At 43.2% G+C, this 26,418-nt stretch overlaps 1 protein-coding gene across 1 annotated transcript in view; it reads left to right on the forward strand.

Annotated features, from left to right (window-relative positions):
- PIEZO2 (piezo type mechanosensitive ion channel component 2) overlaps positions 1–26,418 on the forward strand; it is a 1,150,823-nt gene that overhangs the window by 793,015 nt on the left and 331,390 nt on the right. The window contains exons 19-20 of the mRNA XM_086964934.1: positions 13,307–13,467; positions 18,282–18,458. Of these exons, the coding sequence (XP_086821060.1) occupies positions 13,307–13,467; positions 18,282–18,458 (338 nt within the window). The remainder of the gene's footprint in view (positions 1–13,306; positions 13,468–18,281; positions 18,459–26,418) is intronic.

Consider the following 26,418-nt stretch of genomic DNA (forward strand, 5'->3'; position numbering starts at 1 on the left):
TCGATGGACGAGCTTGAGGATAATACGGTGCTTAGATAAGGTCAGGGCAGCTTGCATCCCCAAGATGAGCTCTGCCAACACAGCAGTGTACTTGGCAAACATGAATAAGATCTTTGTGAGGCATCGCCAAACACTCAACTGTGAAATCACCATGCTTGAAATCAACAATGACAAGACTTCTTCCCCCGAGAATCTACATTTACATGACGTTTGAACTTTGGCATTTGCAAAACACATAGCTGCCATAACCTGGGAGTCCTAGTACTAGGGACTGTACTGAAAGATATACATTAACTGGGGCAGCTTTTTAGAACATCCAGGTTTGTAATTCTTTCCTGAAAACAGCTTCGGACAAGTGTAGGCAGTGACGGTTCCAGAGTTCTAGGGCCAGATATTCGAAGGAGCGTCCCCATTTGTCTGAACTGCTCCACGCTCAAGGCGACGCCAGGTGAAGAATTCTTAGATCGACGTGTAGTAGTGGGGGCATAAGGATGAATAAAGTGCTGGATACATCGTTGGCCAGAGCCTGTTTTTTGTAGCTCGTGCCAACTCTTTTCTAACGTGTGGTTTATTTTCTACCTGAAACCAGAAGGCAATATGGATTACATTACTGACTTCTTGTTTTCACGGGTGTTGAGATGGGGGCAGACATACCAGGGTGGTGGGGTTTGATTTTATAACTGAGTTTCAAATCGCTATGTGTGACTGTGACATCTTCATAATTTCAGTGTAATTATGAGTGACATTTCAACTACTATGAGTGACACTGTCTTGCAAGCATAGCTGCCAAGGTTTCAGATTGCTATGTGTGACACTGTCATAATTTTAGAGCAATTATGAGTGACATTACGAGGACTATGAGTGACACATTATTGCGAGCAAAATCAAGCAATGAAGACAAGGAAAACATTTAAATATCAGAAATTATCCCCATTTGAACAACGAGAAACTCTATGATCATCTTAAAACTTATGTAAAACACCAGAAATGGAAGGGCACTAAACAGACACAGACTGTGTGACTACCGTATCAGAGGTCAGGCAGGCACAGAAGCTGTTAATAAGATGATATCATTGATCTGCTCATTCATGACCTGCGCTAGCCTAAAAAAGAGAAATTAATAGCATAGCAAGTGCAACTAGGTTGGTTATACCATCACTCATTCTCAGGCATTATTGGTTGCTAGTGCAATAAGATCAAAAAGAATGCTGGGAAGTGTCAGCGCAAAACCCGGTGGTGTTTTGCTCTTAACATGCGATCGTGCAAATAAATGAATAAAAACAAATTGCACTATCACAAAGGTGTAAAGTGAAGTCCTAAAAAAAGTTATACATTATATTATACTGGTTTTACACATATTCAAAGAAAGAATGGTGCGAGGCCCCTGGGTCCGGCGCACAAGGAGAAGCATGTTACTTAGGAGATCTTTTATGCTTAATTGGTTACAAAGTCTGCATTTCCTAATATTTTTATAGGGTTAAGGCATTAGGCATCTGCTTCAGAGGTGCCCAGTAACTATCAGGGAATAACAATTGGTGAGATAACCCTGGAGGTTAAAGTATTTCTTGGAGAAATTTCTGTTTTGTGTAGTCTCAAATCTGACTTGAAGTAGTATAGAAGGTTAATGTGCCTGCAAAGCACATCATGTAATATGAAAGTGACATATTTTGTTTTAATGTAGCTAGGTAAGGTTACTGTTTTTAACACAGCCAGATCCTTTTGTTACTTGCCGTTTATAAATAGTAAGCCTTTTAATAATAGCACAGTGAGCTATGTAGGATATGTGACTGCTACTACTTTTAACCCTCACTGACTCATGCAACAACACATCTTGTTCACTGATTTACACGCTTGCATGATTTATTTTCAACCTGTATGTGTTATTAAAATCGCTTTGACACTCTGCATTGGGATGTGTAGCGTTATAAAAGAAAGTAAAATAGTACTAATTAAATTGTGTGTAAATACTGGGACAGACCAACACATCTGAGATACTTTCAGTACATGCACTTACATAAAGGGGCCTAACAAAGTCAAAAGCATGCCTCTTAAGTACCTGTGAAGAGATAACCAGCTGTATGGTTGCTGCTGCTTAGAAGTATTGACAGGGCGCGACCCCTGGTTGTTGCCTTTGGGCCACCAGAGTGGGCTGTTTATCCAGTCTGTGTTGGCAAGGTGGAGCTGACTGATCCCTTTGTGCTGTGTTTAGTTCTAAGGGCACACAGTGAGTCAGTCCCTGTGTTAATAATTAATTTGCTGTTTTTGAAAGGTAAAGAAACAGGCTTAGACACTATTAAGTTGGTTTTGGGTCTCCAGAGCACATCACGTTTGTGCAGGTCCCCACTGCTTTAATGGGGGGACTATGATGTATGGTCATTTAATGGTCAGCTGTAGATGATGGATCCCTGAACAGTGTCATGTATGTGCATGTTTGCTTTGTGCTGAGGGGTAATTGTTCACACAGCTGTCTGATGGATGTCCCATGTGGTTTTTCTGAGTCCCCAGATAGATCATGCGGTGTATTCAACTGTCTAGCCTTTGACCGTGTCATGTATGTGCATTTTTGCACACTTTGAACTATTTTTCCATCATCTCAAGAGTAGCCCTAGTTTACAGCATTGTGGCTTTTTATCGTTATTGGTCTTGTGTTAAATCTATGCATAAAGATACGTATTTTTTATAACTACTTGTGTGGTGTCCCTTTGCAGTGTTCTTCACTGTGTTACTGTGTATGATCATAAATGCTTTACACACTGCCTCTGAGATAAGCCTAGCTGCTCGTGCTACGTTACCACAGGGTTGAGCAGGGGTTATCTAAAGGGTGAAGCCCCCTTACTCTGACATAGGAAGAAGGGTCCCCACTTGGACAGTGGCCAGCCATTGCCAACTAGAGACCTCCATTTCTAACAAACAACCATTGCGATTTTGAGAGGAGTAAACATCTCAATGCCCATTAGATTCCCCATGTTAGACTAATGTTCTGATTTGTAACCTTTGCCTCTAATTGTAAAGCGCTCTGATATCCTTCGGGTTCAAGTTTGCGCTATATAAAACTTTATAAATAACTAAATGTAACTTTCATGATCGAGGTAACTGTTAGCAGCAATAGTACGTGTCTCTCCTCGGAGACTCGGACATCTTTGAAGTGCTCACCGTCCTTTTTCCCCAGCACCCCCTCACCCCCCCTCAGGGGGCGGCAATCTGAGGGGTAGCCCCGGGCGCCACAAGCTCTAGCTACGCCCCTGGAATAGTCAAGCCCATGAGCACTTCTTCAATATATATCTTCTTAAGTGTTGGAGGCCTGCAAATACACCATAAGAAAGAGACAGATTATGCAGCCTTATACATAAGCTACAATGGCTCAGTTCTTCACCATGAAGTCAAAAAAGGGCCAGACCAAAGTATTTGTGTGTCATTTCAAGATGTTTTAGCAAACACCATAAATCTCCCTCACAAACCCTTTTTTCCTGATAGAGATGAAGGAGAGCCGGGTAGTGTAGCATTATAGGCTTTTAGGATAAGGTTAAAAATGGAGACTGTGCCTTTAAGAACCCAGAGACAACCAGTGCCCCATCATGCACTGCAGGTGGCAGTTGTTTCAGTTCTGTTTTCTGGCATCTGCTAACTGGACCCTGGAGCATTAAGCTCGGCCTTTCTAAGGCTTTTTTCCCCTCAAAAGTCTCTACAGAAATTGGTGACATACCTTTATTTGACGCGTTTCATCTCTCCCTGCCCTTTTTGGTTGTTTTCTGACAGAAAAGTGAGGGGTTTTGTCAAATAAAATTACTTCATTATTTGACAAATGGCCACAATGTGGTATGAAGAAGGCCAAAACAGACCCTCACGAGGTCTGTATCACCTGTCTACTATCATCTCATGTTTGTGGCGCATGTCATAATTGCAGGAATGTTTTGCAACACACCTTACGTGAAAGGCAGATGGTTCGCCTTTATAGGAACGAAGAGAGATGATGCCAACAAACACAGCCTAAAGGTGGGACCTCAGAGCAATGGGGAAGGTCAATCTTCCACTAGTGCTCTTTCTTCAATGTTTAGAGGATGTGGGAGGACTGAAAAGAGGTGTGCTGGCCAAAAACAACATCGGTCCCGGTCAAAGTCGAGAGGATCGATGTCGATGCAAGGTGCAGCTCTGACTTGTTCACCGTCAAATCTGGCTTGACGCTAAGGAAGCAACTTCGTTCGTCGTCGAGGTGACCCTAGTTGACATTGACACTTCCCTACTAGTCGTACAAACATACAGTCACAGAGAAACCTTTAGTAGGCATGCTTGTGCGAGTTCACATCCCTCAAGCCGGAGTCAAAACAACATATACAGAACTTGCCACACTCTTTGGAAGTCATGCTGATGACGAAGTGGCACTATTGAAAAAGCAAAATGGAGATCCTCAACGCAGTGGGTCTAGAGAAACCAAAACAACAGAGATGATCATTCTGACCCTACCAACGTCGGTTTTATTCTCAGAGGGTTCAAATCCCTCAGTGGTACACAGGTAGACCTCAACAGCAACACAAAAAGTTGTACCAGCAACAGTGAAAATAGATGAGAGGACGCTCTGCCCAAGAGTGTAAAGAGACAAAATGATCCAAACCATGAGTCCTCTCTTCACCCTTTTCCTTTACCCACTCCGTTAGGGGGAAGCATTTCTTATTATCTGGCAGGATGGGAACACATCACAAAAGACGACTTAGTTCTGAATATTGGGCAAAATAGATATTGTCTCAGGTTCACCACCCTGCCACTGTCCATTCCTCCAAACCCGTTCAATTTCCATCTTACATTGCTACGGTCGAAAGTCAACATGCTCTTACGGAAGAAGGCAGTGGAAGCCGTTACTGACAGAGAACTGTAGACAGGCATTTACTCTAGGAACTTTCAGGTGAAAAAGAAGGACAAAAATTAATTCACACCCGTACTCGATCTCAAAATAGCCAACAAGTGGATTCAGCAAGAGAAGTTCCGGATACTGATATTACATCAAATTGATCCCCAATTACACCAAGGAAATTGGCTGTGCTCCATCAACCTTCATGATGAATGCTTTCACATTCCAATCATCAGAATGCATCGAAAACTTTTAAGGTTCATTGAGTACAGGACCATTATCAGTACCTAGTGCTTCCATTTGGACTAAAGTAAGCACCTTGAAAATGTTCATAGTATATGGCAGTGGTGGCAGCTCATCTGAGAAAGCACCAAATCTTCGTATATCCATACCTAGACGACTGGCTCATAAAGGCATCAACGTCTCAGAAAGCGCAACTTCACTTCAATTGAAACTGTGATCTTCAATGTTTGAGGCTCCATGTCAACCTCAACAAGTCCACCCCAACTCCGGTTCAGAATTTGCATTACTTGGGAGCCTACATCAGACAGGCAAAAGTGTGTCCTTCGGATGAGCGATGCTTGTTAATCCTTCAGAAATATAATATTCTTATTAAGGTATCTCATCCAATAGTGAGGGCAGTACCATCTCTTCTTGGTTCGATGGCCTCATGCATCTTCCTCACCCCAAATGTTCACCTCCACATGAGGCCTCTCCAAGAATGACAAGAGGACCAGTGGGACCAACTGACGGGCAACTGGGAAGGCAAGATCCAACTGTCCATATATGCAAAACAGTCCCTGAATTTGGGGCAACCTTCAACCAATCTCCTGCAAGCATGCCTTTTAACCAACAGGTCCCTTCTCAGACCATTGTGACTAATGCATCTGCACTAGGATGGGGAGCCCACATGGATCACCTCCATATTCAAGACACATGGTCGGAGAGAGAGATGACTTACCATATCAATTTTCTAGAGCTCCGCACAGTTCATCTAGAGCTCAAGGCCTTTCACCCATCATTCACGACCACGACCCTGCTTGTTCAGATGGACAATACAACCACCATGCACTACCTCAACAAGCGGGCGGGACGAGCACCAAAGCCTTGTCAATAGAGGCCCAGGTGATTTGGAGGTGGCTCTTAGCCGGGAAACTGAAAATCATGGCAACTCACCTCACAGGTGTCCAAAATGTTCAGGCCGACGTTCTCAATGAAAGATACAAATGGGTCCTGCATTACGTGTTGTACAAAATATCTTCCAAATGTGGGGCACCCTTAGCATCGACTTGTTCCCCACTGCAGAAAACAGAAAATGCAGCGGCTTTGCCTCCAGGTACTACCATCCAGGGACACTAGATAATGCCCTATGGATCGACTTGTCCGACAAATTTCTTTATACCTTTCCACAGATTCCCCTGATCCAGGCAGTCATAATCAAGCTGTCCCACTCAAGAGCCAAAATGATCCTCAGAGCTCTAGAGTGACCACATCAGTGGTGGTTCACGAACCTGCTTCACCGGTCAGAGCGTCCACATCTCAAGCTGCCATGCAGGCCTGACCTACTAACAAAATTAGGAGGCCAGATGGTTCACCCCAATCTCTCCTCCTTAAATTTGGCTGCATGGCTCCAAAGCCAATGCTTTACAGACATTTGAACCTGCCACAAGACTGGTTGGAGATCCTCAAGGAGGCTAATCAGCCTTACACCTGTTCTGCATGTGCCTTCAAATGGAAGCGATTTTGCATTTGGTGTTCCTCTAAGAATGTGGACCCTACGATGAGTCAAGAAGATGCCATTCTTCCATACCTTGTACACTTGGCTAATTCTGGCTTGTGATTCTCTCTATAAAGGTTCTCCTGGCAGCGCTTACTGCCAACAGAAAATGACCTTCACAAACCTCTTTTTTCAAAATCCTCGCGATAAAGGATTTTTATAGGAAGGTTGAAGTAGGTTTTCCCTCCCATTAGACGCCCTTCACCTCCATGGGAACTTAACATAGAGATTTCATGCCTTATGAAGGATCCCTTTCAGCCAAATCACAAAGCCTCCCTGCAACATCAGCTCACAGGGTTAACGAGATCCAAGCACTTTCTTCTCACAAACCGTGCACAGTGTTCCATTCCAATAAAATGCTCACGAGAACTCACCTGAAATCCCTCCTCAAGGTGATTTCAGATTTCCATGTCAACCAGACTATCTCATTACCTACATTCTTTCAGAATCCCTCTACTCCAGCATAAAGAACTCTTCATTCCCTCGATGTGAGGAGAGTTTTAATATTCTATCACAATAAAAGATGGAACATCCACAGATCAAACCAATTATTTATCAACTATGGTCCAGTCCATACAGGTTTTGCAAATTTCAAACAATCTATTTCCAGATGGATAGTTTCATGTTTCTGGTTGTGCTTCTCAAAAAGCTAACAAAAGACTGTCAGCTAAACCTAAAGCACACTCCACTAGAGGTAAAGCGGCTACTGCTGCTGTAATGAGAAATATCCTTTTTGCAGATATTTGCAAAGCAGCCACGTGGAGATAGGTTCACACATTCACTAAACATTATTGCCTAGAGTCTGGTGTGAGACCAGACACTCAAGTAGGGCAGGCTTCCCTCAGAAATCTATTTGCTTAAAGCCTACCTTAGTTGATCCTCTGTCTTCTATAACACTGCATGTGGGGATTGGATTGCCACTCAATTCAGGGCTTATGACTATAAATGGAAATCCCCTATGAGAGAAGGAATAGTTTCCTACCTGTAACTCCTGTTCTCTCATAGGGAAATTTCCATCACAGTCATAAGCAACACTCTCTCCTCCCTGGTGGAATGGACAGAGGAATCCATGGAATCTAATTATTATCATACATTGCCCTAAAAAACGAACTGAAGCAACTGCCACCTGCTGACAATGATGGAATAATGATGGTCTCAAGGGTTGTAAAACGCAAAGTCTCTATTTGTAACCTTACAACGACAGCCACACTGCCCTGCTCTTCTTCATCTCTATTATAATAAAGGGTTTATGAGGGAGATTTATGGTGTTTGCTAAAAGATCTGGAAATGATACACAAATACTTAGGTCAGGCCCTTTTTTGACTTCATGAGGAAGAATTCGGCCATTGTAGCCTGTGTAAATAGCCTGCATAATATGTCTCTTTCTTAAGTGTCTTTGCAAGCCTTCCTGAAGAAAGGAGAAAGTCTACACCTAATAAGATATATATCGAAGAAGTGCTCCTGGGTCCCCACATGTGGGCGAGACTATTCAGTGCTTACGAATATAAAGGAAATTCCCCTACAACACAACAGGAGTTACAGGTAAGAAACTATTCCTTTTTTGCCAATTCCACTGAAATGGGAGGAAGGGCCACATTTGCAGACCATCCTTTGTGACTCCACACGTTGATTACCAAACATGATTACTTTTGTCTTATGCCCATTCAGGGTGAGTCGATTGAACCTCTTCCAGCTCGAAATGGTATTCATGCTGGTAGCAATGCAGGCGGGGTCACCATTCAAGCTCAAGATCTGCTGTGAATTATCAGCATAGGTGCAGAAACGATAACTAAAGTCTTTGATTAAATTAGCCAGGGAGAGACATACAGATTAAATAACATGAGACTCATTGCGGAGCCCCGTGACACTCCCACTGCTGTGAGCATCATGGTAGAATGAAAATGACCCGTCCATACAGTCTGCTTTTGACCATCTAGGGAAGATGTAAAACATTTAAATATGGTGCCCGTCACCCCATGACCTGCCAGCATGCTTAACAAAATGGCATAAGAGATGGTATAAAAAGTGGCTGACATATCAAATAGTACATGAGCCGCTGAACTGTCTTTGTCCAGGATTAAACAAATAATATTTCTTGTTTTAGCCAAAGCTGTTTCAGGACTAACCGCCTTCCTAAAACCTGACTGAGTGGGTCGGAGGAGCTGATTATCCTTAAAGAAACCTGCCAACTGTCTAGTAATTACTTGTTCCAAACTTTTGCCCATCATGGAGAGTAATGATACAGGACAGATATCAGCCAAGACTAAAGGGGGCAAATGAGGGTTTCTTTAGGAATCGAATCCCAATGGCTGACCTCCATTGCGGAGTGACTGCCCCAACCATAGGGAGGAGTTGCAAAGCTCCTGAGTTACTAGTAACATAGTCACGAAAACATTTTTCAGACAAGAGACCGGGCAGGTGTTAAGGTACTAAACAGAGTGGTTGGTCCAAGTTGAAAGGATGTCATCATAGGAGGCCATTGTAAAATGGGTCCAGCTAACTGCAGAAGAGGGTGAAAGGCCCTGAACTGGACATGACACATTGCAGAGGGGCAATCCACCCCCTCTTCTAATTTACTAAACATTGTCTAAATTATTGCATATTTCTTGTGAGGCATTGATCTGACTGATTGAGGTCTTTTGAAGGTATATATTTTAAACACCTCCTTTGTAGTGATCCTTTCATTACGAAATTGTGATTTAACCAGTTGCATCTGTTTTTTATATACTTTTAATTGGTGAGTTAAGCATCTTTCTACAGCTCACTGTTGAGTTTTTGCCAAGCCCTTTCAGCTTTTTTACAAACGTGTTGCCCTAAGATTAGAGTTACACTGATGCAGCCTATTAGGTCTGACTCATCAATACTGTTGCTACTTCCCCACCCCCTAACTGGTCGCCAAGAGCATGTCCATGAACATCCCCACCACCAAAAACATCAGTGTTGCTCTCACTTGTCCTGCTGCCTTCCCATGGTCACTCCTAGGGTGGGACGGAGACAGTCTCAGGTCTGCACACTCTGGTGTAGAGGGCAGTTTCCATGGGGGGTCAGTAACAAGATCAGCTGTGAAAGGGAAGAGCCTCAGACCATGTTCTTCTAACTGGACTGGATTTAGTATCCAGTAGCTTCGACACAGAAGATTGTGGTAGAGAGATTTGTGTTCTTCCCCCAGTGCTTCAAATGCCAGCATAGGCGATTTTTTGCATTGCAGTACAGCAGCTGGTTTCTTAGGTCAAAGTGTACCAGATAGGCCAGCGTCTGGTTGTGCAAATAATTGTGGGTATTCTGAAAGCATCCCTGAGAATGCATTCTGCCTATTGCTTACCATTTGCTTTGTACTTTCGTAACTTATATTTTCTGGCTTTTTATTTGCTGGCTTTTTTTGTTTTAGGCTTCCCAGCATGTCTTTGTCCCTCTGAGGAGAAAATCTTGTATTCTTCCACAAGTCCTCGCTTTATTTAACAGGCCTTTACATTTTGTTCTTATCGTGCCACATTTGCTGTGCATTCAAAGACAGAGGTCAAATGTCAGGCTCTGTCCTCCGAGGGAGCTTGGTGTTTACTTTTCTTTTTCTGACTTCAAAGTGGGAGGATTTATGTGACAATTTTGTCCATACTGGAAAATAAAGGTTTTTTCCAGCACACAAAAACATTTAAATGTCTGTAAATGAACTGTGCTAATTTTTCATAACATATCAGAATTAGGAAAGCACAAATGAAGCCAATTTGTTTGTAATTCAAAAGTGTGGTGGAAACAAATATTTGAATACAATCAAAACAAATCAGTACACAGGTTGATTCCATACTCACACCTTATTATTTGTGTGCTGTATAGTTTTATCAGTAAAACTGTAATGGCCATTTCTATTGAGAATGTGTTGCCTGTAATGGCAGTGCGCTACCACATCATGAATACTCCACACTACACCACCACACTTTACATCACTCCATTCTATGCCGTTCCACGACACTTCACTCTACCCCAATCTGCGACATTCTACTCCACTCTACGGCACTCTACTCCTTCCAACCCATCTACACTTCACTCTACTCCTCTCTGTGCCACTTCAACCGAGGCCACTCTACTCCACTCTATGACACTCCACTCTATGACATTCCACAACACACTATGCCACTCTACTCCATTCCACAATAGTCCATTCCACTTTACTCCACTCTACATTACGCCACTCCACTCTATGTTATGCCACTTCACTCTACGCCAACCTACTTTACTACAGTCTATGACACTCTACTCCACTCTGTGCCACTATGGACCCCTCCACTCTACACCACTCTATGTCACTCCACTCTATGACTCGAAGCAATTCTATGAATCTACTATACTCTACACCATTACATGACACAATGACACTCTACTCTACGCCACACTATGAAACTTTACCATGCCCCTCCACTCTATGCCCTTCCACCATACTCCACTCCACAACACTCCACAACACTCCAGTCCAGCACACTCCACAACAATCCACTCCACCTTTTTCCCACCACTGCTCTCTTCACCACTCAATGCTATGACACTCCACTCTATGTCACTCTCCTCTATACCACTCACTTTCAGTCATGCTTAACAGCAGCCATACTGGTGTACAACATGGCTAACTGTCACTATCTCTTTCATGGAAAACAACAAATGTTTAACCAGCATTTTGCAGTTAAGGTAAAAACTGTAAAAAGAAAATGTCCAAAATTGTCAAACTTTCTGGAAAATTCGATACTGGCAAATAGTAGTAAATGTTCAACAGTCTGTAAATGGAATGCACCACGTCATGCGTCAGAAAATAGGTAAATATTTATTTTCTCCAAGACGATGTACATAGAGAAGGAAAGATTAGGGTAGTGTGGTGAAAACTGAAAAATAAACCTATGTGAAAATTACAAACTGGTACAACTGTGTGATAGCCATTATTCCAGGCCACATCATGTACTACTTCTGTTCATTATTCTGTTAACCTTAATGCTTGAATATAGTTTATTAACCCTGAATAGCTTTTGAGCCATTTGGCTGCAGGAGCTTTCAGAGCTTCGGGGATTCCGTCGATAGTCGGGACATATTCTTTCATTCAAACTGGCTGCTCTCTGCAGCGTTGTGGCTTGAGTTGCCCAGGTGTGTCGCTTCTGAATTTGTAAGTGGAAGTTTACCACTGGTCTAAAGTTCCGCCAGTCCCATGCATGTAGCCAAGTGGCTGTAGCTCATAGTAAGAACATATCAGTTAGGGAGATTTATTCTACTTCATGTGTGCATTTTTGCCACATTACACACAATTTGATACTGTGAACATCGAGGGAAGCATTAGCCATCTAAGCATGTGCCTCAAAAAGCAAAGAGCTCCACATGAGGACCCATTGATCCAAAATGTCATAATGTTTTATTATGTAGAAATTAAAAGAAACAGGAATTTATGCTGGCCTCAACCACCATGTCCACAAGTCAGAGGCAGTTTCTATTATATGAGATTCCAGTCAGTGACTCTGTTTCCTGATTTGTTTTACTTGGGAGCATTCAAGGAGCTATAGAATGGCAACAACTAATTTATGGAGAATGTGTCAGAGTATATTAGCTGGGAATTCTAATCCACAGTGGTAAGTTATTTTTAGTGATAGAAAGGTTTCCTGAAAATTGCAAGAGAATATATCTGTGTAGCACCTAAGACCATGCCCGCAGAATTTTACTTTTGTATGTGTGTGTATATATATGGAATTGCAGTAGTGTTTCTTTTTTTAGAACACTTGTTTATTGAATTCTCACCGTATATAAAACCAAACACAGTTTGAAGAGAATTAAAACCCATTTTGCAGATTGTAAAAGCATCTTATACTCACATACTGAATCGCAATTAGGGATGACCATAAAAAAGGCATTCTTTCCTAATTGCAATTAGGTACAGTATGCTTTAATGGTCTACACCCGCAATTGCGTTAGCAACCATTGATCAGTTACCAAATCTCAAATAAGTAGGTTACTGATTTGCAAATAGGATTGGGTTGCCCTGGGACAGTTACTCCTTTGTGATTTGTGTTGGATGACCTCAGGGGACATGGGGACCAGGGAGGAGGTGCAGGCAATGGCCCATCTCTCGGTCCTGTCTTGTGATTAGCAGCTTTGAGGTTGACACATACAAGAGGGAGGTCAGCCAAGGTACAAATAGGCTATGCCACTGTATCCATGAGAGAAAGTCGTTAAATCTCAGTTTTATTCACTCATCTATGAAATAAATTGGCACTCTGGATCCACAGGCACACAAACCACCTCTCTCAGAGAAACAAGAACGTTCATTTTCTCGTCTTGCTATTTTTCCTTCTGTTAGTCTCAAATAGTGAATATTTCAAATTAAACGTTAGTTCAAGAAATATGACATAAGAGAGGATATGTTAGGATTTATTGAATTGGTATATCCTAAGGAAGTGGCCTATATCAGTGTATTTGAAAATAAGGCTAAATGCTTGCTGGAAAACCAGATTGAAATACATCTGTCTAATGCTTAAACTTACCACGTTAGTGGAGCTTTACAAGTATCAAATCTTAGTTATGTGTCCCACCTCATCATTCTAACTTATGCGTAGACACATTAAATATGTTATCTTTCTGTGTAGTATTTGAATATGTTCAGTTTTTCAAGAGGTTAATGTGTCTTTACAAAATACTTTGTATTTGTCTCACATTTGCAGATCTAAAGAACAAATGGCATCTTGTGATTGACCGTCTAACTGTGCTTTTCTTAAAATTCCTGGAATATTTTCATAAACTTCAGGTTTTTGTGTGGTGGATTTTGGAATTGCATATTATCAAAATAGTTTCCTCCTACATCATTTGGATCACAGTGAAAGAAGTAAGTAGTATTTGACAGAACAAGCCACCTTAAATTGCTTGATGATTTTTCAGAATGAATGATTGTATGAGAGCACTATGTCCACCCAAATAAAAAGAGGATATGATGTAGGCATGTGAAAATTCAACCTGTTTGGAATGTAATTAGGATCAGGAAAAAAAGCATATTCCATTAAATCAATCACCTCCATCAATTTCCAGCTGAAAAGAGGATCAGTGTTAACTGTCTTCGCACAATGCCTGGGTTTATTCATATTTTGCTTGATTTTCAAGGCAACCATATTCAAACACAACTCACCAACAGGATGCAGATCTGCCTTCATTAAGTCACATAGATCTATCCATTTTGAAGGCGTGCTTCTGAAAGTCAAAAAGTTAAGGATGTCATTTGTGGTCAAAGTCGTTAGTTCTTACCAGTATTGCAATTTCAGTAGAGAAATAGGGACATGCTTGTTCACACAGTAGGAAACACTGCAGTCCTGGTTGGGGAGAGTATTGTGCACTCTCAGGTACCTTTTGTGTCATTCGCCACATAATAAATCAGCATAATCTGTATCATTAGTCAGCATAACAAGGTGTTCAGATACCATTGTCAGGTTCTCTTTCAGACACATGTTAATTTCTCTCCAAAACAAGTTGTGCATTAGTCTTTAAGTCAGTGGTGTTTCAAGGAGTTTTACTGAGTGCAAACTTCAACAGGTGTGATTACCCTGGCAGGGGAAAAATCTGGTTTCATTAAGCTGTTCACCATCATGCTAAGTACTGTACTGGTATCTGATTATTTAACTGTGACAAATGTGCCAGAAAGTAGGATTTCTATATTGTTAAAACAGCAGTTTTCAGTTCCAACCTGAAAGTCAAGGATGTCTAACAGGTATTCATTCAATTAACTAAGTAAGTGTTTGGTATTTATGGCCTATGTGTAATTATACCAAATGACTATGGAATTATCTGGGGGGTAGGATGGTAGTAGAGCTTTGTTTTCTTATTGAACCTCCCTTTAAAATATTAGCTACTCTCTTCGTGTAATAATGAGGTGTTTCTACTCTTAGTTTAGCCCCTTCGCAGCGGGGGTAATTCCCCCGCAGTGCTGGGGGGCGGGGGGCACGCACAGCACCCCCGTGCTTATGACGAGCTCAGCTCGTCATGAGGCACAGTGCTCGTGTGCTCATGACGAGCTGAGCTCGTCATGACCACACCCGTTCCCGTGGAACGCTCAGCACAGCAGTGGAATTATCCCCGCGTGTGAGCGTTCCACAGCTCATGACGAGCTCAGCTCGTCATAAGCACTGGAGCACTGTGCCTCATGACGAGCTCAGCTCATCATGAGCACGGAAAAGGTTAAATCATGCCTTGAAGGATCACTCTAATGTTTTGAATATTAAAAAGCATGCTAGTTAGTGTGCCCTAGGGAATATCTGTACCTGTATCTTTCTGTTAAGCTGAATATAGTTTAGTATTACTTATGATCTCACATATGACATCACTCATGACATTTTCTATGACGTCATTTATGACACCACTGATGACATCTCAAATAACAGCAAAAAAAATGATCTTTTTATTACACCTAAGCATTAAGTTACTGTAACCTTTGGTGGTTTTCAGTGAACGTCTAAGGTTTTTTAACGTAAAGTAATACTAACTACCATAGGTAAATGCAACCCCCCACTGAGCACTGCCGAAATCTCTGCAACCAACACCTCAGACACAGCCAACCCAGCACTGCGCATGGCTTTCAGCGGTGCGCAGAGGGGGGCTGGCCATAGGGCCTGGACCCAGGGACCCCATCCCCCAGGGCCATTTGTTTTTTAATTAATGGGGCGGGGTGTGGCCACCCTCCCCAAGCCTTGTTAGGCCCTAGAGATCCCAGAGCTGTGTCTATTTTTTAAAAGGAGGGGGTATGTGGTCATTCACTGGACCAATTTAGGCCCTGGGGACCCCCTCCCTCTGTGCCTGCCAGTATGGGTTAGAGGGAGGGAGCATATGGTCCCCCTTCCTGGGCTGATTTTGGCCTCTGAGGAACTCATCCCAGGGCGCCTGCAGTTATTGTTTCGGGGGGCACATCACAGTTTTCATTTGAAGGTGGCACGCACCCAACCTCTTTGGCTACTATCAGGGCCGAGAACCCATCCTCAGGGTCCGGTGTCCTACTTAGGAGAAGGGGGGCATGCAGCCTCCTATCTGGGCCAGTTTCAGTCCCGGGGACTAATCCCTTTGGCCCAGCATTATGTTGAAAGGGAGGGGGGAACTCAGCCCCCTCCCCAAGCTGATTTCCGACCCTGGGACAAAATCTCACAGGGCCCAGGTCATATAGCAGGAGGGGGGAAGGGGCATGTGGCACCCCTCGCCAGGCTGCTTTTGACCCCAGGGACCCATCCCCCTTGGCCCGCACTCTGCAAGGTGGGTGCCCTGGTGCCACTCAGAGCACCCACCATAGTGTTGTTGGGGGCTGTTGAGGGAACCCCACAACCCCAGCCAGCTCCTTGCATCCAGACCACACTGGCATTGCTCCTGTCATAATGGAGCAGCTCTCAATGCTGCTCCCCATGGGTGGGAGCAATATTTAGATCTGTTTCCCTGCCCACATCAGCATAGGCAGGGTAATGGATTCAAATTCTGCTCCCAGCAAGCTGGAGCATTTTTGAAGCTCTCGCCCGCTGGAAGCAGATACCGTGTTTGCTGCCGCTTGCTGGGTGTTTTGGAAATGCCATGCCATATGAGAGCACACACAGGTTTTCCCTGCCTGCACCGCTGTGGGCAGAAAAAACGCTGTGTCCTGGAGGTGGGCTCCTCGGGACCTTGCTCTTAAGCTGGCCTTGGGCGATAGGATCCGCAGTGCCATTATTGGCTCAGGGAGGGGGGCCCCCCTTCCCTTCAAGTAATCGGCCCCCGAGGTGGACCCCAGGGCATTTTGAGGCTCAGGAAGGTGGTCCATGCAGCCCCCTTCTCATAAAAAGTTATTTTGGTCCCAGGGTGGGCTCCCCAGGGCCTTTGGAGGCCCACACAGTCTCACTCCCCTTCATGAAATCCAACCCAAGGGTAGACTCCCTAGAGAATAAGATAATTAAATGTGGCCTAGCTGTCATTTTATGTTTTCTTCTTTCCAGCAAGAGCCTCGCATTTATTACTGATTTTTTCATTTTTGGCCAAATGGGGTCCCTTTGGGTCCTGCCTGTGGGAACTAGTGGGTCAGGGTATCCCTACTCGGTCCCCTTGTGCAATTTTTTTAATTCCTGGACTGGTGACTAGGGGCAGATGTATCGAGCATTTTTCCCGTCGCAAACGGGCCGATTCTGATAATTGGGCCATTTGCGAATGGAAAAATGCATTTTGGTATGTATCATTCCCAAATTGCGATTCAGAAACAGAAAACAAATCACAATTTGGAATTGTGAATACATACTTATTCAGTATTAGGAAAGGGTGTGTTTAGGGCATCCCTTCCTAATACTGAATCACAGTGGTATTTAAGAATGTTTATTGACTGAAATGCAGTTGCTAAACATGTACATTTTACTGCCTTCTTCAGTAGGTGGTAACCCATTCACAAACGGGAAGGTGTCTCCAAGGGACCTCTTCCTCTTTGTAAATAGTTGCAAAAACATTTGTTAAAAGCAGGCAGTGGTCCCACACTCAATAGGGATTGCTGAATGAAACTCTATGAGTTTCATACATTTGGAATAGGGATTTCCTAATTGTGACTTGCTATTTCTAATATTGATACACCAGCTCCTACTTGCCCAAATGCCGCATTGGCTGCCAGCAACATTTTTTTCATGCTGCTGGCAGAAAATCAGAGTGCTCACTCTCGCATGAGTCTGACTCCCATGGGAGTGAGATGGCTGAATGAAAATAAAGCTTCCTGGGTCAATCAGAATGCTCCTTTTTTAAGCCCAACTGTCCAAATATCTATATTTGTTTGACCCTTAATATCTTAAAAACTACTAAACAGATTTACACTAAATCACAAATAGCACAATCTTCAGAACAAAATCTAGATTCATTCCGAATTTGGTGTAATTCTGTTCAGCTGTTTCAAGCAAGAACAGGGTACTTAGCTGAAGGGAAAAGATTGCGCACCACTGGATATTGGTTTGGTTTACAGGAATGGTTTGGGATGAAGTGGTGCTAACCGGTAAGGGGTGACCCTCACAATTCCTAGACAATGTAATGCCTAAGTATACATTTACAATTTGTAAGACAAAATACCTATGCACACACAAATTAACTACAAATATTTGATAATTCTTTGGTCCTATTCAAAACAACAACGAGGGGCAGTTTGGTGTGTCAAGCAATTTATTTTATTGCGCCAGCCGACACGTGTTTCATTGGAGTGGAGTGCACTCCAAATCTTCAGGGCTGCATACTAATGGAAAATATTTGATGTTCTGGAGCCACTCCACAAAGGCATGTACAAGAACATGAAAAGGTAATGAGGAGGCACTTCACTGCATCTGTAGAATTGCTTCAAGTATTCCTCAATGATTATGTGAATCAGCCGCCATGTGCGCTGTAGTGTTTTGTTATCTGGTATCACTTAGATAGAACACATTGCCAGAACCTCATATAGATATTAAACAATCTCATGAAATGTTATTTGGTGGTACATTTTCAAATATCTGAAGCAGTAAAAATATTTATTTGTAAAGCGACTCAGTATGGGAATAAGAGCAGAAAGACAGGCTGAGTATCAAACAGAACTCTAGACATTATCACAAGTGTGATAATTATGTTATCTTAGTATATACAAGAATATTAATGTTTGTAATGTGTATTGTAAGACATTTTCTTAATTTTTATGTTTTTCAGGTCTCCCTTTTTAACTATGTGTTTTTGATATCCTGGGCATTTGCTCTGCCATATTCCCAGTTTCGCCCTTTGGCATCAAGTGTGTGTACTGTTTGGACATGCGTCATCATCGTCTGCAAAATGTTGTACCAACTTGCATCTATTGATCCTCTTAGCTTCTCCAGCAATTGCACATTGGTAAGTAGAATGTTGCACTAATAAAGTCTTTGTTGTGACTTTATATTACTAACTAGCAGCCCGCCCCAGCGTTGCCTGGGGCAGAAAGGGGCTGGGGACAGTACACCCGCTCCCGCCCGACCCCCTCCTGCACCGACTCCCTCCCGCCCCGACTCACTCCCGCCCGACTCACTCCCGCCCGACTCACTCCCGCCCCCCTCCCGCCCGACTCACTCACGCCCCCCTCCCGCCCAGACTCACTCGCGCCCCCCTCCCGCCCCGACTCACTCACGCTCCGTCATTTTCCTTTACTGCTGCCTCCTTCTTGCCTCCCCCTGCATCACACAGTCTCGCACTGAACTTTCCCTTTCTTTACCTGTCCCGCCGCTCCTCACTGCACAGCCGCTCGTCACTGCACGCCGCTCCTCCTTCGTCGTCATCACGCACGTCGCGTCGAGGTCATCACGCACGTCGTGTCGCGGCCAGCGCTAGGTCCTGGCCGGCGCTACTTTCAGGGGACTACTTTGTTTACAAACTTAATTTTTTTTATTTACTTTTTTTTTTATTTATACAGCCCATGTCCATCTACACACCCTGAAATTTTCATAGATGTATCAGGTGTGTAGATTGGCGCTGTGGTTCCCGAGTTTACCTGGCCAAAAGGTGCAAGTTCTCGCTTTATAATAGTAGTATAGATGTAACATTAACATTACCACCACTCCAACACACACATTATTGAGTATGCACTGGCATAGACCATCTAATTGTTGGTTCCTAGGACACATACTTTTGAATGTGTACTCATTTTTAGTCAGGCCGTGTTGAGTTCATGTATTGCACTGTGAAAATTACAAGATTAGAGATGTTCAACTTCTTTTGTTCAGCTCACAGTTTTGTATCTGTGTTCATTAATGGGATATGTCAGTCTGTCGGATGTACTTATTTCCAGAAAACACTTTTCTATCGATGAAATAATGATTATTTTCAGATACACAGAGGAATAATTTGTGTTGAATAGCTGTTGATATACTTTACAATTGTTTAAAGAATCTTTAAAGTACTTCATTTGAAATTGGAAGTAAGACAGCCTCCATGGTATGTGGTTCCTGGGACCACAAAAGTCTGGGCAGGGGGGCTGTGTGCACTCCTGCCTTTTTAATGTTAAGCGCAGCCCAGGGGATAGGCAGCCCAGGGCCTATTAAGGCTAAGGGAGGGTGTGTGTTTCCCCTCCCCCTTTTGATTGCAATTTGGGTCCTGGCTATGGGGTCCCTACGGCTATTAAGGCTCGGGAAGGGTGGGCTTGCACCCCTCTCCCCTTAACATATATGTTTTGGCTCCAGGGAATGGGGTTCTCGGGCCACTATTGACTTGAGGTTGGGTGCCCCCTCCTGTTAACATATTTGCTTTTAGACCCGGGGGATAAGTTCCCTAGGGCTCATCTCGGTTTGGGAGGTGAGGGCCCCATTCAGTTAAAAAAGACTTCAGTGATGGGATCCCTGAGGACCTAAGTGGCTTGGTGTAAGATCCATATAAACAGCAAGAAGGATCACGCAAGGCAGGTTGAAGGTAGAAGTTGAGGTTTAATCCAAAGGAAGAAGATCCCATCCAGGACCCAGCCAGTAGGTACAGACAGACCTTCAGCACATTTGAAATACAATATTCCAAAACCCTTCATGTATCTAAGTTACCACCACAGAGAAGACATTCCCAGGTTACCATGGCACTGCAGCAAAGGAAGCTCCAGATGCCTCACTTGGGAGAAAGCCTGCGGGAATGGGTTGGACGCAGGCCCTTTGTCAATCCCAAAGCCCAGCGTGGTGTTGGCTGCCTAAGGGGGTTGGGTGCAGGGCTTGGCCTCAGTCCTGCCCTGCGGCCAAACCCACGCCACAAACGCCCAATTTTGAAAAAGCCAAGTTTAGAAACTTGAAAACACAAAAAGGGACCTGGCTCTGTCACACCTTATGCTCTTATTGCATTAGAGCAACAAACAGACAACTATTTTTTCTGTTTGAATGGATTATTTATTTAACACTCCTTTTAGATTTCAAATGTTTTTTTATCAAAAAAATTCCAATGCGTGAAAAGTGAAAAAAGACTTATTTTTCAAATGACATACAACAATACTCGTAATTCACTAAAGACAATAATCATAAACACACAACATTAATATGTACAATAATTCTGAACAACATAACCTTATTGCATTTGCATCATATCATGTAACGACTACAATAAATCTGTGGCTATCCTGAGTTTTAGATCAACCAAGTTTCGAACACGGGGAAATGATTTAAGTATATAAATGGGGAATGGTTTTTGTACCGGGAAACGGCCACTACAACGAGGCCGTTTCCACGAAAACCTTAACCACGCATGCATTACACTGCATGCGTGGTTACAACGAAAGCCTTTACCACGCATACGTTTACTACGAGGTACGTAGTAAAGGCATGTGTGGTAAAGGGTACAATTAAAAAAGGGGGGTAAGGGGGGTAATCCCCACCTAAAAAATAAATAAAACTAACCTCAAGTCGAGATGGCCTGGCAATCGGCGTCGTAGAAGAGGAAACGGAAAAAGAAACTGCTTCCTCTTTACGACGTATGACGTCACCACGGAAAAATACGTGGAGAAGGATTAGCATGGAACTACCATTCCGTTGTAACGCATGCGTGGTAAAGGCATGCGTTACAACGGAGATCGTTGTAAGAACATACAACCTTTTGTACCAGTTCCCTCACAAAATACAACAAAAACAATTTTAAATCCTCTGTGTCATAAAGATGCCAATGCGTTTCGAGACCCAGGCCTGTGGTACTGGGACTCTCATCAGGGCATCATTTTAATGGATGTCAGCGTTTTCTAAAAGATGATGCAAAAAACAAGTATCAGAAGAGTTGTACCTATTTCAGACTCCAACTCCTTTATTAGCACCAACCTCGTCAATTTACCTGATGTTAACAGGCGCTTGAGACCCACTTATGTTTTAAATAAATCGTGGATCGACTCCACTTCGGATTCTGAAAAATACAAAGTGCCTCGTCCCTGGTGCCGCTATGGGCTTTTCTTGTATGTCTAAAAATGAATCAACAAACACCACAGTGCTATTCTCAATAATTCAGATTGCATGGGAATTATTTTATCGCCGAGTGCATACAAAAGCAAATTATACCTTACAGAGGACCAGAGTCTTTGGTATCAGGACATGTAGTTCCGCAACATTGTTTCCCTGGAAAAATGTATACACTTTATTTAGAGGAATTCCAAGTTACGTAAACAGAGCGTGCTGGAAGCGGTAAACAGGGCACACTTACTTATCATTAATCTCGCCATATCCGTCCTTCTCTTAACCAATGTGGATTCGCCAGTGACTGCAAAACGGACAGTCCAAGCCAGAACGCTTTCTATGGTGTACTACAATTGCCATGACCATCTGCGAGTCCACATCGGTTAAGAGAAGGATGGATGTGGCAAGATTAAAGATATAGATATATATGGAGATATATATTGAAAAAAAACAAAGATTACAGGGACGCTCCTCTGTCTCTCTCTCTCTCTTTCTCTCTCTCTCTCTCGATCTATCTATCTATCTATCTATCTATCTATCTATCTATCTATCTATCTATCTATCTATCTATCTATCTATCTATCCGTATGTGTACATATCTATATATATAGAAAAAAACACCTTCTCCAAGGACAAAGTGTAGAGGCCACAGCAGGGGAACAAGTGGAAACATCTTTATTCCTTCACACAGGTAAGAAGTATTCCTGCATCACCCACTTTCGGCGAATGCATTTCGGCGTATTCTGTTGCCTTCATCAGCGCCAGGGGTGTGAATGAATCAGGAGATGGGCGTGCATCCCAGATAAAGTACCTTGCCCTCTCCTGATTGGTCGTGCATTATTCCGCCTTCGAAAGGTGAATACCTATCGCATGCATCCGTAGCAGGTCGCTCCTGGAACTGCGTGGATAGGGAACCCTCCAAATCCGATGCTCCCGGAATGCGCTGTCTCCTCCAGTCCCCAACCACTTCACCCTGCATACCACGGGGATCCATTAGGCGGGGGCAAGGATGAAAATCATACCCCGCCCGAGATGAAGCCAAATGGCCTCAGCACCGCCCCATCTCTTCCCGGGCTAGCAGGTGGGCTCTGACAATTCCGGTAACCCGTATCCAAAAAGTCCAACCGAAGTAGAAGCCAGTAGACCAGAGCCTGCTTAACGAAAGGGGAACCTCTATGCGCGATACTGGAACCCCCGCTGTAGTAAATCCAGAAAAAAACTACCTTCTCCAAGGACAAAGTGTAGAGGCCACAGCAGGGGAACAAGTGGAAACATCTTTATTCCTTCACACAGGTAAGAAGTAGTCCCGCATCACCCACTTTCGGCGAATGCATTTCGGCGTATTCTGTTGCCTTCATCAGCGCCAGGGGTGTGAATGAATCAGGAGATGGGCGTGCATCCCAGATAAACTATCATATATATATATATATATATATATATATAGAGAGAGAGAGAGAGAGAGAGAGAGAGAGAGAGAGAGAGAGAGAGAGAGAGAGAGAGGAACGTCTCTGTAACCTATATATATATAGGTTACAGAGATATATATATATATATATATATATATATATATATATATATAGCTCCCAAAGGTGTCCCACTTCAAAAGACACTCTGGACACACTGGGGATTGTGTGAACAACTTTTAATTGCAACCAGCATGACGCGTTTCGTCTTGCGACTTCCTCAGACGCTGAATGCAAAGTTCAAAAGCTTCTTGCTGTCAAGAGTTTTTAAAAGTCAGCCTGGCTCCTCCTGTTCTGGCACAAGCGAAGAGGGACTCTTTCCATAGTCCTCCCCCTTCTGATTCACCTGGTTTTGGCTGCCATCTTGGAGTGTGTTTTGCGTTTGTCAAATGTGCAACTTCGATGTTCGTGGCTATGTTCCACTGGTTAAGTCTTCCATTGTTTTGGGTAGGAAACACACTGTTCAATGTGATGGTACGATTTCGCCAGAAGATGTTTGTGGAGCTTGTTGGTCCGCTGTGTCCCCTTCCGCCGGCCGCTGCTTTGGAAACCCGTGTCTGGGTAGACGATGTAAGTCATCCGTACTACCTTACGTAAGTCGCAATTTCAGATAACGGGGTTCGCTTTCAGTGGCGGTTCTAGCAGGTAGTATCCACAGATTCCATCACAAACGCCGCTTGCCTGCTGAACTGCTTGGGGCGGGTGCATCCTTCGTGCAAGCGGCAATGCACGTGTAAATATAGCTCCCAAAGGTGTCCCACTTCAAAAGACACTCTGGACACACTGGGGATTGTGTGAACAACTTTTAATTGCAACCAGCATGACGCGTTTCGTCTTGCGACTTCCTCAGACGCTGAATGCAAAGTTCAAAAGCTTCTTGCTGTCAAGAGTTTTTAAAAGTCAGCCTGGCTCCTCCTGTTCTGGCACAAGCGAAGAGGGACTCTTTCCATAGTCCTCCCCCTTCTGATTCACCTGGTTTTGGCTGCCATCTTGGAGTGTGTTTTGCGTTTGTCAAATGTGCAACTTCGATGTTCGTGGCTATGTTCCACTGGTTAAGTCTTCCATTGTTTTGGGTAGGAAACACACTGTTCAATGTGATGGTACGATTTCGCCAGAAGATGTTTGTGGAGCTTGTTGGTCCGCTGTGTCCCCTTCCGCCGGCCGCTGCTTTGGAAACCCGTGTCTGGGTAGACGATGTAAGTCATCCGTACTACCTTACGTAAGTCGCAATTTCAGATAACGGGGTTCGCTTTCAGTGGCGGTTCTAGCAGGTAGTATCCACAGATTCCATCACAAACGCCGCTTGCCTGCTGAACTGCTTGGGGCGGGTGCATCCTAAGGGGACACAGCGGACCAACAAGCTCCACAAACATCTTCTGGCGAAATCGTACCATCACATTGAACAGTGTGTTTCCTACCCAAAACAATGGAAGACATAGCCACGAACATCGAAGTTGCACATTTGACAAACGCAAAACACACTCCAAGATGGCAGCCAAAACCAGGTGAATCAGAAGGGGGAGGACTATGGAAAGAGTCCCTCTTCGCTTGTGCCAGAACAGGAGGAGCCAGGCTGACTTTTAAAAACTCTTGACAGCAAGAAGCTTTTGAACTTTGCATTCAGCGTCTGAGGAAGTCGCAAGACGAAACGCGTCATGCTGGTTGCAATTAAAAGTTGTTCACACAATCCCCAGTGTGTCCAGAGTGTCTTTTGAAGTGGGACACCTTTGGGAGCTATATTTACACGTGCATTGCCGCTTGCACGAAGGATGCACCCGCCCCAAGCAGTTCAGCAGGCAAGCGGCGTTTGTGATGGAATATATATATATATATATATATATATATATATATATATATATATATATATATATATCCTTGCAATCTCTGTTCACCACGGCGTTTCACACCAAACAGAAAGGAGGACCCCAAAGCGGCAAATGAATTTCAAGTGGGAAGATTTATTTGCTCTCATGGTATTTCAGGCATGACGCGTTTCGGTTAACTGGTAACCTTGATCACATAGCGACACTGCAGTTAGTTACATCTTTAAATACACATTTTTTTCAAGCATAGTGGTCATGTGACATTAAACAGTGAAGAGATACTTTTGTTGACATCATGTCCTTATACATCAGTAGTGACCAGCTTATGCATTGTCAATAGGCTTTAACCGTTAATGTTGGATATGTATATCTTTTGCTGCATAAATGCAATAAATAACTAAAAACCATCTATTTGTTCATTTAATTCTAAGTTTCACTATATTGTTAGCAGCATTATAGATTAAGCGAAAAACTATAGTGAGATTTCCAGCATAAATGCCTGGGAATATTTTGTGCAATATGAGGCAAAGGTTATGTAAACAACTCATAATTAAGATTTCACATGATTATAAATATGGAATAAAAAGTATGGAGCTAAAACATATCGGCATAAATGCCTGAAACCTCTGTGTGCAAAATTACGCTTTTTAGTGCAAATTGTATATTTGTGCAAATACTGCAACTAGATAAATTAGTTAACTTGATTAATACACAACCAACAAATTTGAATTTAAACAGAGCCCATATATACAATGCAAACTGTCTTACTTGATTCCATATGGGCTAAGAATTGGGTTACATGGCATTGAAAAATCCAAGCCTGGAAATCCAACACCACCCCCCCTAAAAAGCTCATATGTTCTAAAATCCATTGAGTCAACAAAAAGTGCATAGTGCTGTGCGAACATGAAAAAATACGTGTAGTGGTTAAAAGATGAGAAATGAGAGGTTACTAATTGACATATAAAAATTGTTCAAATAATTACCAATACAGTTTTAGTTTAGATGTCATTCCAGATCTACTACAGAAACGTGTGCATATCTTCAGTGGTGTTCAATCCATTAGGAGACTTACTATTAAGATTAAGAATATATTTAGTCTCCAGCTGCCTTAGCATGCTTTCTCTATCCCCACCTCTTTTCGGAATAGGCACTGCGTCAATGACGTAATAGGACAGACACTTGATGTTTTTTTCGTGTGTCACTTTAAAGTGCCTAGCTACTGGGTAGGTGGGGTCGCTGTTGATGATTGCTCTAATATGTTGTAGTATTCTCACGTGCACCGGTTTTATAGTGCTCCCCACATACCTTAGGCCGCAGGAGCACGTGAGAATATACACAGCGAATTCTGTGCGGCAGTCAAAGTTCCCCTTTATTTTCAACTCTTTTTTGCTAAAGGGAGTACTGTATTTACTGGTATTAACACCAATGGTACACGCTCGACATGTGGAGCATTTGAAAAAACCTTGTTTTACTGGCATCCAAGTTGGAGCAGATACCCTGGTTCCTGATGGTTGTGTTAGCTGGACAGCCATATTTTTACATCTCCTGAAAGTCACCTGTGGTTTATTAGGGAGGTCTTCTTTCAGGATGCTGTCAGTCAACACAATGGGCCAATTTCTATTTAGTA

The sequence above is a fragment of the Lissotriton vulgaris genome, chromosome 4_1 (assembly GCF_964263255.1).
Source record: "Lissotriton vulgaris chromosome 4_1, aLisVul1.2, whole genome shotgun sequence".
Classification (NCBI taxonomy): Eukaryota; Metazoa; Chordata; class Amphibia; order Caudata; family Salamandridae; genus Lissotriton; species Lissotriton vulgaris.